Genomic DNA, 14,850 nt, shown 5'->3' with positions numbered 1-14,850 from the left:
TCAGATTTTTTTTGGACTCCGCAGTTATAGGGCTGTGTATTTAAATTGGGCCTTATTGTTAGCATTACGCTATAAATTAATTATTGTGCAATTAACGGTAGGTAAACTAGTAAGCCCTTATTGTAATTATGAGTTATTGTGAATAGGCCCCGGTTAAATTTTATGTATTATTTGATATTGGGCCAGATGTTTGAAAATTTTATAAAACTTATATTTTAAGTCATATGGGCTTACTGTTTTGTTGAAATTAGAAGAATCATGTAGACAGATTGAATAATTTAGGCTTACTATGGGCCTCGGGGGCCTTAAGCTTACCTGGGCCCTAGTGCCGGTCCGGCCCACGGAAACGGGTCGTGACATTTAATATGTTGGGGAGTTCCAGAAATCATCAAATCATTACCAACTTTCATATCAAGTCCAGCCATGGCGTGTCTCTTATTCTTCCTAACTTAGGTTGCTGGGTTTGTTCTTTATTCTAATTATTTGCCTCTCTCTTTCATACATTCTTCCCTATTTTCTCCAGAAATAAACACAATCTGAATTTTTTTTCTTTTAAAGTTTGCAAGTTTATTTGTTTGTTTGATCTGTGCATTTCAGTAACTGCATAATATTTAATTATTATCTTTTTTTGTTGTTGCAGAGATTTTAATCTTATGGGATGTCTTCTTGAACCAAGTGGCAACTGAGATAACGCAAATTCAGTTGAAAAATCATTCCCAAGAGAGAAGGGTCATCGCAAAAGGGAGGAGAGAGAGAGCTCATGAAAGAGAAAGAAAAATATTAGGAGACAGTTGTGGTTGTCTTTCCTACATGGCTTCATTAGTCAAACCCAATCATAACATTTTAATACACAAAATAGACCCCACATATCCTACTTGGGTTTCCAGCCTCCCACATAAGCAGACAATACCTTATTGAAAAATTATAATGGGTTTAGACACTTGATTGCAAATGTTTTCTATTGAGACACTGAAATAGAAATTTTTCAAAAGTTGACACACTAAATTTATAATTAACCCTTTAGTACTTCTTGAAATATACAAAATGACTTATATTTTCGAACAAAATAACAGACCACAAATGACTTATATTATGAGACAGAGGGAGTATGCAAAAAATTATAGATCTAGAATTTTACATTCGTTTGTACTTAACTAAAAGATCTCAAAAAAAGATAAAACACTAATGTAGAAGTATGAAAATAAAAAATTATTACAGCATTCATAACATTTGGCATAAATATTTACAACCACTAACTTAAACAACAGTTAGCATTCAAAAAAGACAAACACTAACTTAGACTGAATTTTCCACTAACTTAGAATTTTACAGCCACTAACAATTAGCATTCAAAAAATACAAAATCAAAAAAGACAAACAGAAGCTAGACAATAATGTAGACTGACTTTGCTTTTTACAAACCACTAACTTAGACTGAATTTTCCATAAAAAAGGACTTAATTTCAATAAATTTAGACTGAATGTTTCTTTACAAAAAGACTTGGCTCTTTACAGCGCTAACTATTAAAAAATCAAATGAAAACATAAATTATGTTAACATGTTATGCATTAGTTCTTACGGATCTAAAGAGTTAAAACTAAAGCAAAACATATTAAATGGTTAAAAAGTGAACCTGTTGGTTTTGGTTTACTGATTCCAATTGTGCACTAGCATTTTTACAGTTCCGTTTGTAATGACCATATTGGAAGCATTTCTAACATTGCATTTGATACACTGTCCTAAGTAACTTTCCTTTGCTCTTTGGTCTTCATCAACAACCATATTCCTTTTCTTTCTTTGGCCTGCCAGCTTTCTTGTCATAATTTGGTGGCTTTAATGGTCTTGACTCACCTCAGGCCACATTTTACATCCATTTAATGGTTGTAGAACATATCCATAGCATTTCAGATACATGTCCTCCTTCAAATACTCATGAATGTAAACCAACTCATCATACTTCATGTAATTTATACAGACAAGTGCATGAAAACAAGGTATCCCAGTTATATCCCATACCCTATAGGAGCAAGCGTTACCAATCAAATCCATAATAAAGCCATCTTCCCTATTTGAGACTTGGAACTTATCACCAACTGTAGGCTTAGGAGTACAATATCTTGTAAGCAATTTGGTTTTTTCTAGCTTAGCTCTAACTCTAGGTGGGAGTAAATCATGTGACTGCAACATCATATGTCTCTTTGCGTGCATTCTTTCCATAAGAGCAATCATTATTGCCTCCAACATGTCAATGATATGCATGCACCTTGCTTTCACTATATATCCATTGAAAGTCTCTAAAACATTATTTTCCACCACATCACATTTTGGCAAACCGTTTACGAAACACTTAAAGAATTTCTTAGGATTCTGTCTCATAAAAGCATCATATGCTTCAGGTGATTCCTCATTTAATTCCTTCATAGCTTGCTTGAATTCTGCATGATATGTAGCCCTGACAGCCCTCCAAAAAAGAGTTTTAAAACATTGACCTTTGTAGTTTTTTTTCCAATTTGCATATATATGGCGAGTACAGTTTTTATGTTCACACAATGGTGTAAGTTGTTCAATTGCATTCATCAAACCCTAGTGAAACAAGTGAAAATAAAAAAACAAAATAAGTTAAATCAGCTAAAAGGATGAGACATGGAAATAATAGAAATAAAAAAAAGAGTATAGAACCAAGTCCAAGTAAATATACCTTTTGTTGGTCAGTTACAAAAGTCCATCCAAATCCATCTCCCAACTCTTACTTATCAAAGAGGATCTAAAGAAACCAGGTCCAAGTTGCTTGACATTCTCGATAATTGCCGATGCAATAGGATACATCTGGTTGTTGTCGTCTCTACCCACTACACTTAAAGGATACTACCTAATGTAATCTTCAAAAAGCATCCATCCAAGCCTATAATGGGCCTACAACCATTCTTGAAGGACTTCACGAGATATGAGAAACCCACATAATACCTCTTAAAAACATGTAACACTCGACCATCATTAAAGACAAACTCAAACCTGCCTTGTTTATCCACGTGGCGTAGCTCAGCATCATATGATCTCAACTTAGCATAATGCTCTTCTATGGTACCACTAAGCATGTCTTGCGCCTTTTTCCTTACCCGATAAACATTGATATATTCATTGTCAAACCAAATTTCACTTTCAACTCATCTTGCATCTCTTTAACATTCCATAGTGGATTCTTCCTAAATTTATTCAAGAACTTTTTTGCAATCCACTTGGATGTTGCTTGTCTATTTTTAAGATTTTTAAAGCATTTGTGTTCATCTTGGTATGTCTTTACTATAAATGTCTTTTCTTATTGCATTTGACCTCCGTATATCCTCCATGGACAACCCTCAACACATTTTGCCTCTCCCCGTGCAACTCCACTCCTTTCCTATCTAACATCGAAACCATTAACTATTGCAAATTCTTGAACTGCTTCCTTGAGTTTATAAAAGTCTTTAAATTTCATGCCCAACGAAAATTCCAGCTTCGAATGATTGCTTTTTTTATCATAGAGCTTGTGGTTTCTCTTTTTCCTTAATATATCAATTTCATCCTCACTGCCACTGTTGTGAGGAGTTAATACCTTTTCATCTGAACCATCATATACATTCTCTTAACCACTTCCATCCCCCTTCTTAGAAGCATTCATTAAATCACTTTTAGATATGACAAGTTTTCTAAGTATTGACCGTCCAAAAACTTCATTTTCTCCATCGCGAATGTGTGACACCCAAAATCCAGTTTCTTAAAACAAGACCTTAAGAGCCAAATTAGGTTTAATATTGAAATATTAAATCGACATGATTAATATTTAACAAATTTTTTTTAAAAAAAGTTTCTTTTCGTGTTACAAAAATGACTTAGAAAAATATTCGGAGAAATCCTATAGAAAAACCGTAAGAGTTTCCCCTATCAATTCAGTATCACAAAAACATAGAAAAACATTTAAAACAGTTTTATAATTCATCCACACCTCAATATCATTTTCAAAATTGTTCTCCCAACACAACTCCACATTTTCAACCCATCATCCAACACATCTCATAAACAGATAATAAATCAGTTCTTTTTAATTAAAAGCATTTAAGATATTCATTACATAATATAAAAATATTCTAACTCTGAAAATAAAACTACAGTTCCAAATATTTAGTTCATAACATTCTGACTTAAATAAAAATATTCTAGTGCCTTAATTATACTTACATGCCGTTAGATTTTTCTAAAGACTAAAATAAAAAAGACACTATTGAAAATTGATTGTAGTAGAATAGGAGGCCTCTGAATAGTTTGATGCTCACTGCGGATCACCTATCTTGAATTAGCAACCTACGCGTGATAAGTCAACGCGCTAAGCATAAAGCTTAGTGGTGCTTATTTTCTATTTATAGAAGGAAAATACACATAAGCAGTCATAATAACACATATTTTCATACACAACATTTTACTTAAAGTCAGGCAACATAATCATGATATAGCATATTTCAGACGCATAATATAAATATTCATAGTTAGCATGCTTAATTAAATCTAGTAATCATGCATCACTAAATTAGACATACTTAATCATGATATCACATAAAATCAGCATATGTTCATAAAAACAACATAATTATTTATTTAATTAATTTATGAAAACTATGTTTTTAATTAGACCTTTAGCATATTTAGAAGAATCAAATAGCAGACAGAGAATTCCATAATAAACATACAACTCGAAAGCACATATAACATCAAACGACCTGTCGGTTGGAATCAAATGGACATATCAAGAAAATGGGGTTCGTTAGCCCCTTATAAACTAGAGTTTGTTAGACGCTACAAGACATTGTGTGTCACATATAGACAGAACTATATTCCTATGGCATGTCATACCTTTATACAACTATTAACTCAACCGAGTAGACCAAGGCCGATAAAATATTTATTATAATTAATTCATTTCATAACTCATACATATCAATGTTCATAGATAAAACGCCCGATCTCATAATTACATCGAAATATTTTATTACAGTCCGAAAAATATTCCCTTTCATAAATTCTATTTATTCATAAAATCATACTTTTCCGTACTAAATATTCGATCATAAATTCATTTCCATAATCAGTCAAAAATCACATAATCAAACTTAATTAATCATAATTCTTATATAATTGCATAAATCTATGACATATATTACCATGACACATAAATTCATGTCATCCAATTAAATTTATAAGCATAGCATATTTTCACTAATCATTCCCAAGACCCTGACGCAATTCCAATGCACTAATTTTTAACATAGTATATCACCATCTAATTAGTCCATATTTCACTTATTTCTAATATTCTCATAATTGGAACTTAAGTGGATCAATTAATTCATTGATCAAAGAGTCCTTAACTTACTAAGTTATGCTAAGTAACTACCTACTTAATTTAGTAGTTCTAAAATCCTATTATTTTATTATTCCTATTATTTACCTATTAAGTACCTAATTAATCTATATATCACCAATTAACTATCTATCTACTTAATTAAGTTACTACTAATCAATTACTACTACTTAATTATCACTAATCCTAATTAATCATCTTCATTGAGGATAAATTGTAATTTAATCCTTAAGTTCCTTATTAATTATAAATGGATCCCATCTGGAATAAATAGACTAATGGTATGTTAAATTATCCATAGTCCACAATTAATCCTTTTTAAGGTTTCAATTTACAATTATAGTCCTTAATTAGTCCAAATTGCTCTTTAGTTCCATAATTAGTGCAAATTCATATTTCATTCATTGGTTCAGGTCGTTAAAGTCTTCCTTTTGCCCAAATACTCCACAAGCTTAGAGAATTTGCCTTTTAGTCCTTGAAATATGTTTCAAATAGTTCTCATCACATGTCAAAGTTGCACTTTAGTCATTCCATGGTTTGGCCCACCATAGTTAATGCACTAGACATACATTAAAGCAAATCAACTTTTTAGTAATCATTATTAAACATCATGTAATCAAGATTAAATATTTAAGTTGATAAACTAAACATAAAATCATAAAAATATAGCCATGGAGATTCTTACACGGATGAAGAATGGCTCAAATCATCACCAAATCACATCAAATTGCATACATAGCATCCCTAGCACTTATATTCAAGAAATATAACATCAAAACATGATTTTTAGCTATTTAGTTTAGAGGGACAGTAGCTCTATATTATGTCCTAGTTTAAAATACATGAATAAATCATCTAAATAAAGCATCTAAGGCATAGAAGTGAAAGCTAACACAAACATCATGGCATTTAATGGAAGAAAAATATATTTACATATACAAATTTTAAGAAATCATGTACAAACAGAGAATAAAACCTTGAAATTTACTAACTCTCCACCACCTCCTTTCCTTTTGATTTAGAAGATTCACCTCCTAAATCAAAGAAAAAGGAAAAACTTTGTTTTTGACATCTAAAAATGAACATAAATTTTTGACGCATTAACATAATATATATGACATAAAATATATGGATCTAGCTTTAGTTTAAAAATAAAAAGAGAAGAAATGGAGAGACAAGAATGAGTAACATAAAAGAGTAACTTTTATCTTAAAACTTAAAAATTTCTTGAAATAAATTATATTAGCTTGTTGGCCATGTGGAGAAGAATAACATATTCAAATATAGTAAGGAGTAATTGAGTTTAGAGAGGGGATTTAAGCATTAGAGTATTTGGCTAAGGGTTAGTATTGTATGAGAGAAAGAAGAAAGAAAGAAAGAGAGAAGGAGTTGGCGTGTGAGAGAGGAGTGATTGAGAGATGAGAATCTCTAACTTCACATGCCTGGAGCATATGATCATGTGGTGCAATTACATGCTTTGCAGTGCACCATAAGCTCTCTTTTTCTATTGGTTGATGAGATTGCATTAGGATAGGAAAGAGTGATGTGAAGATTCTACTTAGATAAGATGCTTATGTGGCATTTTAGGAAAAATGAGAGATAAGATAAGTTGGATTTGTCTTGTAGTGGCATGGAAAATAATTTGTATTTAGCTTATTTTGTCTTTATTGTAGAATATTTGCATGGAAAACATATGCATTGCATAATAACTAATTAACATACTAATATTACACTGTGTTTTCAAAACACAGTCTCATCACTATAAATTATCAAAATGCCCTTATGAACTATAATTTACCAAAATCATTATAAATCATCTAGAATCATAATTAAACATACTTAATGCATAATTAGACTCTAAAAATAATTTAATGCATGCTAATAACATGTTATGAAAATGTGGATGTGATAGAATGCACTTTCTATACTGTTTTCTATTACTCCTAGCAAGATGATACTTCTCATTGTCAGTTGATATCTCCTCAACACTAGATTCATGTTTAGCTTCAGGTACATAATCTTGAGTACTCAGAATAATCATCGGCTGCCACCCTAATATTAATACTATGCAAGTCACTCCCACTAATGATAGGATCATGTTCATCATTAGGGTTATGTATGTTCACCTCTTCATTCACAATTCCAACAATATCATTCCCATCAAATCCATTATCAATATTATTCTCCCCTTCACTTGTGTTTGTCGACTCGTTCCATGAAAATCTCTATCTTTCCATGCTTCTTACCCAATTCAGTCATATTTAATACATCTTGATCATTTTTAATTAAAACACACTCTCAATGCCAGCTACATTTGGGATTCTATAAGCCATCTTAGTTATGTCAGCATATACACTTTCCTTTCCTATATCCTTCATCTTAAAGAATGATAATTTATTAGGATCACAATTATCAAAAAGTTATCAATCCTGCCTATATAAGGAGCAGGTCCATCATTTTGAAATACACCACCATGCCAGATCCGAATGGTGAAGAAAGAATCCATCCTATTTTCACCTTTTTTAAAATATATATATATATATACATATCAGTCTAGTAACATTTGCATGAATTCAACACAACCCCTATTCCTAAACAATGCATGGCTTCTTTTTCCAAAATCCTATTTTTATTTTATACTGTAAAATATGAATTTAAAAAAATATATATTTTTATCATTTTGTCTTTTTCCTCACTTTGACTGACAAAACATACATTTTTGTAATAAACAAAACATTTAATCCCAAACTAACATAAATTAATATGTTACCAACCATTCTTTGATGCACAGTCAGTGATTAAAGTAAAGAAAAAGTATCTCTAACTTATTATTGTTGTTCCACAAAGCACCAAACTTGTTCAAGCTTTTTTCGATACTGTCAGTAATATGGAATCTTCAATGTCGTATTGGGTCTTTCTTGATAACAACAGATTGGGGAAAGAATGATTTAGGATTGGTGATACTCTCAATGTCGTTGTCTGCATTGTTCTCGTTCCATAGGATTCGTTTTCCTTTCAATTTCTTTTTTTTTTGCGATTTAAGGATTCTGACTTCTCTCTTCAGTGGCTTTGGTTCTGAAAAAAAGATCCTAGGAGTAAACGATAGCGTTTTAAGATAAGTAATGGGCCAGCATTCAGCCCACGTGTACAGATTATGTGGCACTGGCATTCTATGTCGTGGGGCCATTTTTTAGAGCTAACGACCATGTCAACTTTAAATTGACGGAAGGGAGACAGAGGCGAGAATTGATACTGAAAATTAAGTCCATGGTATCGATTAATAAAATTAAAAGAACTGGCTAGATTTGATAAAAACGTCAAAGTTCAGGCTTTTTTTGTTATTATGGCAAAAAAAATAATATGTTCATACTACTTTTCTTTTAAAAGAAAATATCATGTGTTATATTAAATATCCAACCACATTATATTTTTGAGAAAATGAATTTATTTTGATATTAAAAATTCTTGAATTATTTTTTCATGGTTTTTCCTTATATATTTGAAATATTTACGTTGTTTTATTACATAATAATTTAGTTTACACAAATGTTAAAAGAAAAATTTAAGGACATACTTCGGCATGGCAATAAGACAAATAATTACATGTATTATAGAAATTAAAATTTAAACAACTATTCTTGGATAACATTAAAGATAAATATGATTGTCGATTGATTTAGTACTTAATTCATTGTAAATTTGAGAAATAGTCGAATATAACCAAGATTTAATCAAATGTAAACTTTTTAAATCAATTAGTAAAAAATTATTAAAAAAATTCAATTGATTAATAATTTAATATCATAATTTATCAATTATTAACAACTCATATTATTTAATAAACTCAAGTTATTATCAATTATCCAAGAGGATATTTTAGGATTTCTAAAATTTCACTAAGGTTATTATAGATAATCGCATTATTCCTTCTCATTCCCAATTTCATATATAGTATAGATAGATTTGATATCTATATCTATATTATATGGAGAAAATTACAGTATGATCCCTGTAGTTTGCGAAATACAACTAGTTTATCCTTAACCTTTTTAAAATAGGTTAAAATATTTTTATATTTTATTTCCGTACGACTATAAGGTCCTTTCATTCAATTTAAGCATATTTTCTGTTAAGTACCTTATGAAATGACGAAAATACCCCTTTTATTTTTAAAAACATAGGAATGAACTAGTTGTATTTTTCAATTTATAGGGACCGTACTGTAATTTTTTTGGTATAATATTTTAGTATCTCTCTTTTGACCTTTACATTTTCTTATAGACTTAACGAAAAATATGCAAAAAATGGACAGAAGGACCTAGTAGCATAATGGAAGCAAAACATATGGACAAATTGGTATATTTTAAAAAAGACAGGGACAAACTAATTGTACTTGGCAAACTATAGGGATCGTATTGTAATTTTTTCAATTATATATAATTGTGGGAATAGATTGAATGGTCTAAAATAACTTTAGTCATGATCAATTAGAAAATTATATTTTATTAGTTGATTTGATATAATTTATAAAATTATTTTTAAATAAATACATATAAATAATTAAGCATTTCAAAATTTTAAGTTTTATTTTTTTAAAAAAAATATTTTTTAATAAATATATATGATAATGAGACATTTGAAAATTTTATATTTTATTTTATAAATTTATTTTTTAAATATTTGACTATGTTTTTATTATATTTAGAATATTTTATTTAGAAGAGAGATGAGAAAGAAAAAGTATATTTTTTTATAATATTCTTTATATTCATATTAATCTGATATAAAATTTTATTTAACATTATAAAAATCTAAATAATACTTCCTCCGTCCCATTTTCTTTGCATGGTTTGACAAAACACACATATTAAGAATTTTGTCAACAAAAGTTATTTTATCCTTTTTTACCCTTAACTCATTGAAGATATTAAAAAAAGTCCATCGTTTAATGAATGATCATAAATGTTATCATGAAAAATATAATTGTTTATATGTCTAAAATTAGAAACCTTGCAAATATTTGGAACTTCTAAAAAAGGAATAACCAGCAAACAAAATAGAACAGATGGAGTATAAGACAAAAATTATAATTTTATTTAGGAGAGAGATAAAAAAGAAAAAATTATATTTTTTATAACATTCTTTATATTCACATTAATCTCATATGAAATTTTTTTTTAACATTATAGAAATCTAAACATCACCTAACTCTCATTTCACTGCTTCTCAACCAAAATATCTAATTTGGTTAGGCATCTAACTCTTCACACCTCAACTCATGAACTTTACTTATAGTTTGACTTTCACTCTCATTTCTTTGTTGTTAGCCTTGCATAAAGTTGCTAAAGTATTTGATTTTAATGATTTTATAATTATAATAGAGTTTCTATTTTGATATATTTTTGATTTATTACTAAAATTATATTTTATTTATGATCAGACAATAAATTCAACAAGTTCTAAAGTTTATGGATTTGATGCATCAGTTGAAGGCTTGAGAATCCTATTCTTATGTTGGTTACAAACCTTTGGTTCTTCTTTTTGATTTTTGAATAATTTCATTTTTGTTGGATCAAAGTTTGATAACTAAATGTTATGTTAGCATTAAATTTGGTTTGAAAAAGAAAATGAAGACGGTGATTTATTTTTACTTAATCATTATTTATTTATTTATATCAATCTAAGGTTTGCTTCATTTCTAATAGAGGGAGTTATAGAGGAAACAATGGAAGAAGATGAAGAAGTGAAGTTTAGGGGATGACAAAAATTCATAGCGATGCATTTTGGGAGTAGAAAATGGATTTAGGATTTCAACAAGAAGTGGTGAGTTTTAATGATAGTTAGAACTTAGATTAAGATATCTTAACCTTTAATAGTGTGAGTTACACTTTTTAGATCTTTTATTATAAAATTTAAATTTTATGATGAGAGTTATAAATAGATGGATGGTTTGAATTGATAAATTTAGACTATGAAATTTATATATTTCATGCATTTACCAAAATTTTTCATTTGTTTAAGAAAAAATATTACAATCCATGGAATTGAAAGGTTCGTTATGACCTAAATTCTATCGCTTTGGAAGGAGATAAATCTCACTTCAGAGATATGATTTTCTCAATTTCATTGTTTTTTTTATTAATAATATAATTTAAACCACTTTGTTATATTCGAAAAATACACAGATTATGTTTTTTTCAATTAAATGATAGAACGTGAAATTTCATTGATTTTACAATTCATGAACTTTCCATTCTATAAATTTTATAAAATTTGTATGTATTTCACTTATTATCAATATCGTTACGAAAGTTAATGAAAAAATTACAACTACCTTAATTTTCTAGGATGAAATAATATGATAGGCATGACTAGTTTATATCGAAACTTTTGTCACTTTTGCTGCAATTCATGACACTGGTTAAAACAAGCATAATATTAATTTTGGTGTCTAAACTTTCAAAATTTTAATATTACAACAATAATTGAGTGTTTGAATTTTTTTTAAACTTTGGAATTGGGTGTCTCAATCTGAATCAGAATCATGATCCAGCATTTATAGGCCCCTTTTTTGTTTGCTGGTAGTTAATATGACCTGACTTATTTTCACGTCATTAGTACACATGAATTCCATTTGAATTGTTTCTAAATCCCTTTTTTTACTCTTCATTTATTGCAAAACACATTATTTTTGTCATATACCCCAAAACTCATCATTTAATAAATATCTTCCATTCTCTCTCTCTCTCTCTCTCTCTTTCTCTCTCTCTGAGCACACCCATCTCCTTCCATAGTCTCCTCCTATGAAGTTCTCTTTTCTTTGAACGCACATCTTCTTCTAAAAAAAAAAAAACTTGTATGAGAATCTTTCATTTTTTATTTTTTATTTTTTTTGTATTTGTATTTGATCTAAAACTAGAGGCTTCGAGTAGCTTCGAAACCTTCAATGCCCATAAGAGTCACCCTTCACAAGACTATCTTGGTTTCCAATTGCAAGCTCTCCACCTTAGTCGTCTATCTCTAATCTATTGATTAGTTGTAAGTTTTTTTTCTCTTTTTTTTTATCTGTAATTGAATTTTTTTTTTCTTGTTTGATTGGGCCTTTTGAGTTCTTAAAATGCCAACCTCGACTCTCCATCTTTTTGTACTTCCAAAGAGTAATTCTTTTAAAATACCCTTAACTTTGTGGGTTGTATCGATTGTACCCTAAAATGACCTTAACCCTCAGGACACTGCAATTTTAAACTCTTATAATAATTGTACCCCAATTTTAAATCCAGGTATGAAAAATAAATAAACAACATATAGGCTGTGACCAACTTCTAACTCATGGTTACTTTGTAACCAATCTTGGTGAAGTGAAGCTTCAACGCACTGTTTAAGTAAAATAAAAGGTTGAAGCTTAGAGGCTTCAAAATTGGCAACTTGCTTGAGAAAAATCTGATCATCATCTTCAAGAGTCATCTTAATGAGATTGGATGTTGTAATCACAAGGGACAATATCTTACCATTTACCAAGATTCCTCATAAGTAAAAGCAATTAGTTTAGTAATGCTATTTAATTTTAGAGTTTCACACAAAAAGCATGCTAATTTTCAATCATCATATTTGCAGAAAAACTACCAAGACAGAGAACATTGAACATGAAATTTGATAACATATACATAGCGATTTAAATGTTAACTAAATTTAATTCATTAATAACCCCCAGGGGCGGTGGCAGGTTATATAAACTTTAAAAAAATATTTATAAAATTGGGTTAAATTGATAAAAAAAATTTTTAAAATGTATATTAAATGAAAAATTTTAAGATTTTTTAATCTAATTGACCCTACTAAAAATCAAATTAAATAAATGATCCCATTGAAAAATTTTTCTAGCCCCACCACTAATAACCCCTACATTTCATTCCTAGCTTTCATGGCAGTTTAAACCAAATATTATTGAGAGAATTTTATAAACACAAAATTAATTTACTAGTAACAACAAGATAATTCAAGACTTGGATATGCAATAGAATGACTTAAACTATAAAAATACCTCCAACTATGCGACTTGTTGTACAATCATCATAAAACTACCTCCGTACCCTAGGAACTCTCATTTACAAACTTAGATATATTGGCACTTTAGTTTAAAAAAACAAATCATAAAAAGGATTAAAGTGATATATAAAGTGGGACCTATTGCCTTACCTTGGGTTAGCTTAATCCAAAGAAGCCAAAACTCACCATTTAAGTAGAACTTCCTTAACCCAAATAGATTAATGTTTCTTTCTCCTTTCTTTATCTCAGGTCGCGACTTTGCCAAATTTTTTCTCTTGCTATTCTCATGCTTTCCACTTCGTTTCGCTTCACTCTGCTACCTTTGGTTTGCTTTGTAATTGTTTGTGATTTTTATTTGAACGAGAAATTTAGGTGACGTGAAACCGCATCCAAAATAAAATTCATCTAAGGGAATGAAAAATAAATATCAAACATTTGAGAAGAGGTTAAAACATGGGAGTTAAAAACGAAATTATGAAAGACAACCCTAGGTGTCATCTTTGATAATGACAGGATGAAAGCCCATCTAGAATTCCATTTCCTAAGAATTGACTACAGTGCCATCCCTTCCATGCATTTATTGACGACTAATCCAAGTTCCCTTTCTCACAGTAAAACTGTTAACTCTGTGATGCATCTCAGAACTACAAGCATGATCCAAATACACTTCCTTATAGAAATGAATTTCAAAATGGTAGTATAAATCACCTAATTTGAAGGGTGGTATAAATCACCTAATTTGAAGCTTACACATGTTTTCAATACTCTGTTTAGTATTTACACGTGTCTACAAGATTATTTATGTCAAAGCAATGAATAATATTGAGCATATATTCAACAAAGGAAGGAAGGAACACTACATCTAATTGATTTAAATAACTCTGTGATGCATCTCAGTACTACAAGCATGATCCAAATATATTGCCTTGTAGAAATGAATTTCAAAATGGTCGTATAAATCACCTAATTTGAAGCTTACACATGTTTTTTTATTACTCTGTTTAGTGTTTACACGTGTCTACAAGATTCTTTATGCCAAAGTAATGAATAATCTTGAGCATATATTCAGCAAGGAAAGGAAGGAACACTACCTCTAATTGATTGAAATAATTCATAATTTTGTTAATCTATTTGGGTTAAGGGAGTTCTACTTAAATGGTGAGTTTTGGTTTCCTTAAGTTAAGCTAACCTAAGGTAAAACTATGGATCCCACGTTAAATATTACTTTAATCATTTTTATGGTCTAATTTTTAAACTAGAGTGCCAATATATCTAAGTTTTCAAATGGAGTGCTCAGGATAACAAGGTCATTTTTTATAGTGATTTTGCAACAAGTCGCATAATTGGGGGTATTTTATAGTTTAAGTCCAATAGAACACCTTAAACTCACACTTAAAAGAAATCGTCTACA

The 14,850-nt window shown here is 29.6% G+C and overlaps 1 protein-coding gene across 1 annotated transcript; it reads right to left on the bottom strand.

Annotated features, from left to right (window-relative positions):
* Nucleotides 1–1,834: 1,834 nt before the first annotated feature.
* Nucleotides 1,835–3,096, bottom strand: LOC149495517 (uncharacterized). Its single transcript, XM_089723185.1, has 2 exons — nucleotides 2,966–3,096; nucleotides 1,835–2,453 (listed from the first exon to the last, which is right to left on the bottom strand). The coding sequence occupies exons 1-2, from the start codon at nucleotides 3,094–3,096 to the stop codon at nucleotides 1,835–1,837; spliced, it is 750 nt and encodes a 249-aa protein (XP_089579311.1).
* Between the last annotated feature and the right edge of the window lie 11,754 nt (nucleotides 3,097–14,850).

Source organism: Jatropha curcas, chromosome 6 (genome assembly GCF_041381405.1).
Source record: "Jatropha curcas cultivar XTBG-Jc1 chromosome 6, XTBG_Jcur_1.0, whole genome shotgun sequence".
NCBI classification, from domain to species: Eukaryota; Viridiplantae; Streptophyta; class Magnoliopsida; order Malpighiales; family Euphorbiaceae; genus Jatropha; species Jatropha curcas.
Note: the sequence above shows the minus strand (reverse complement) of the source record. Positions and strands in the feature narration are given on the sequence as shown.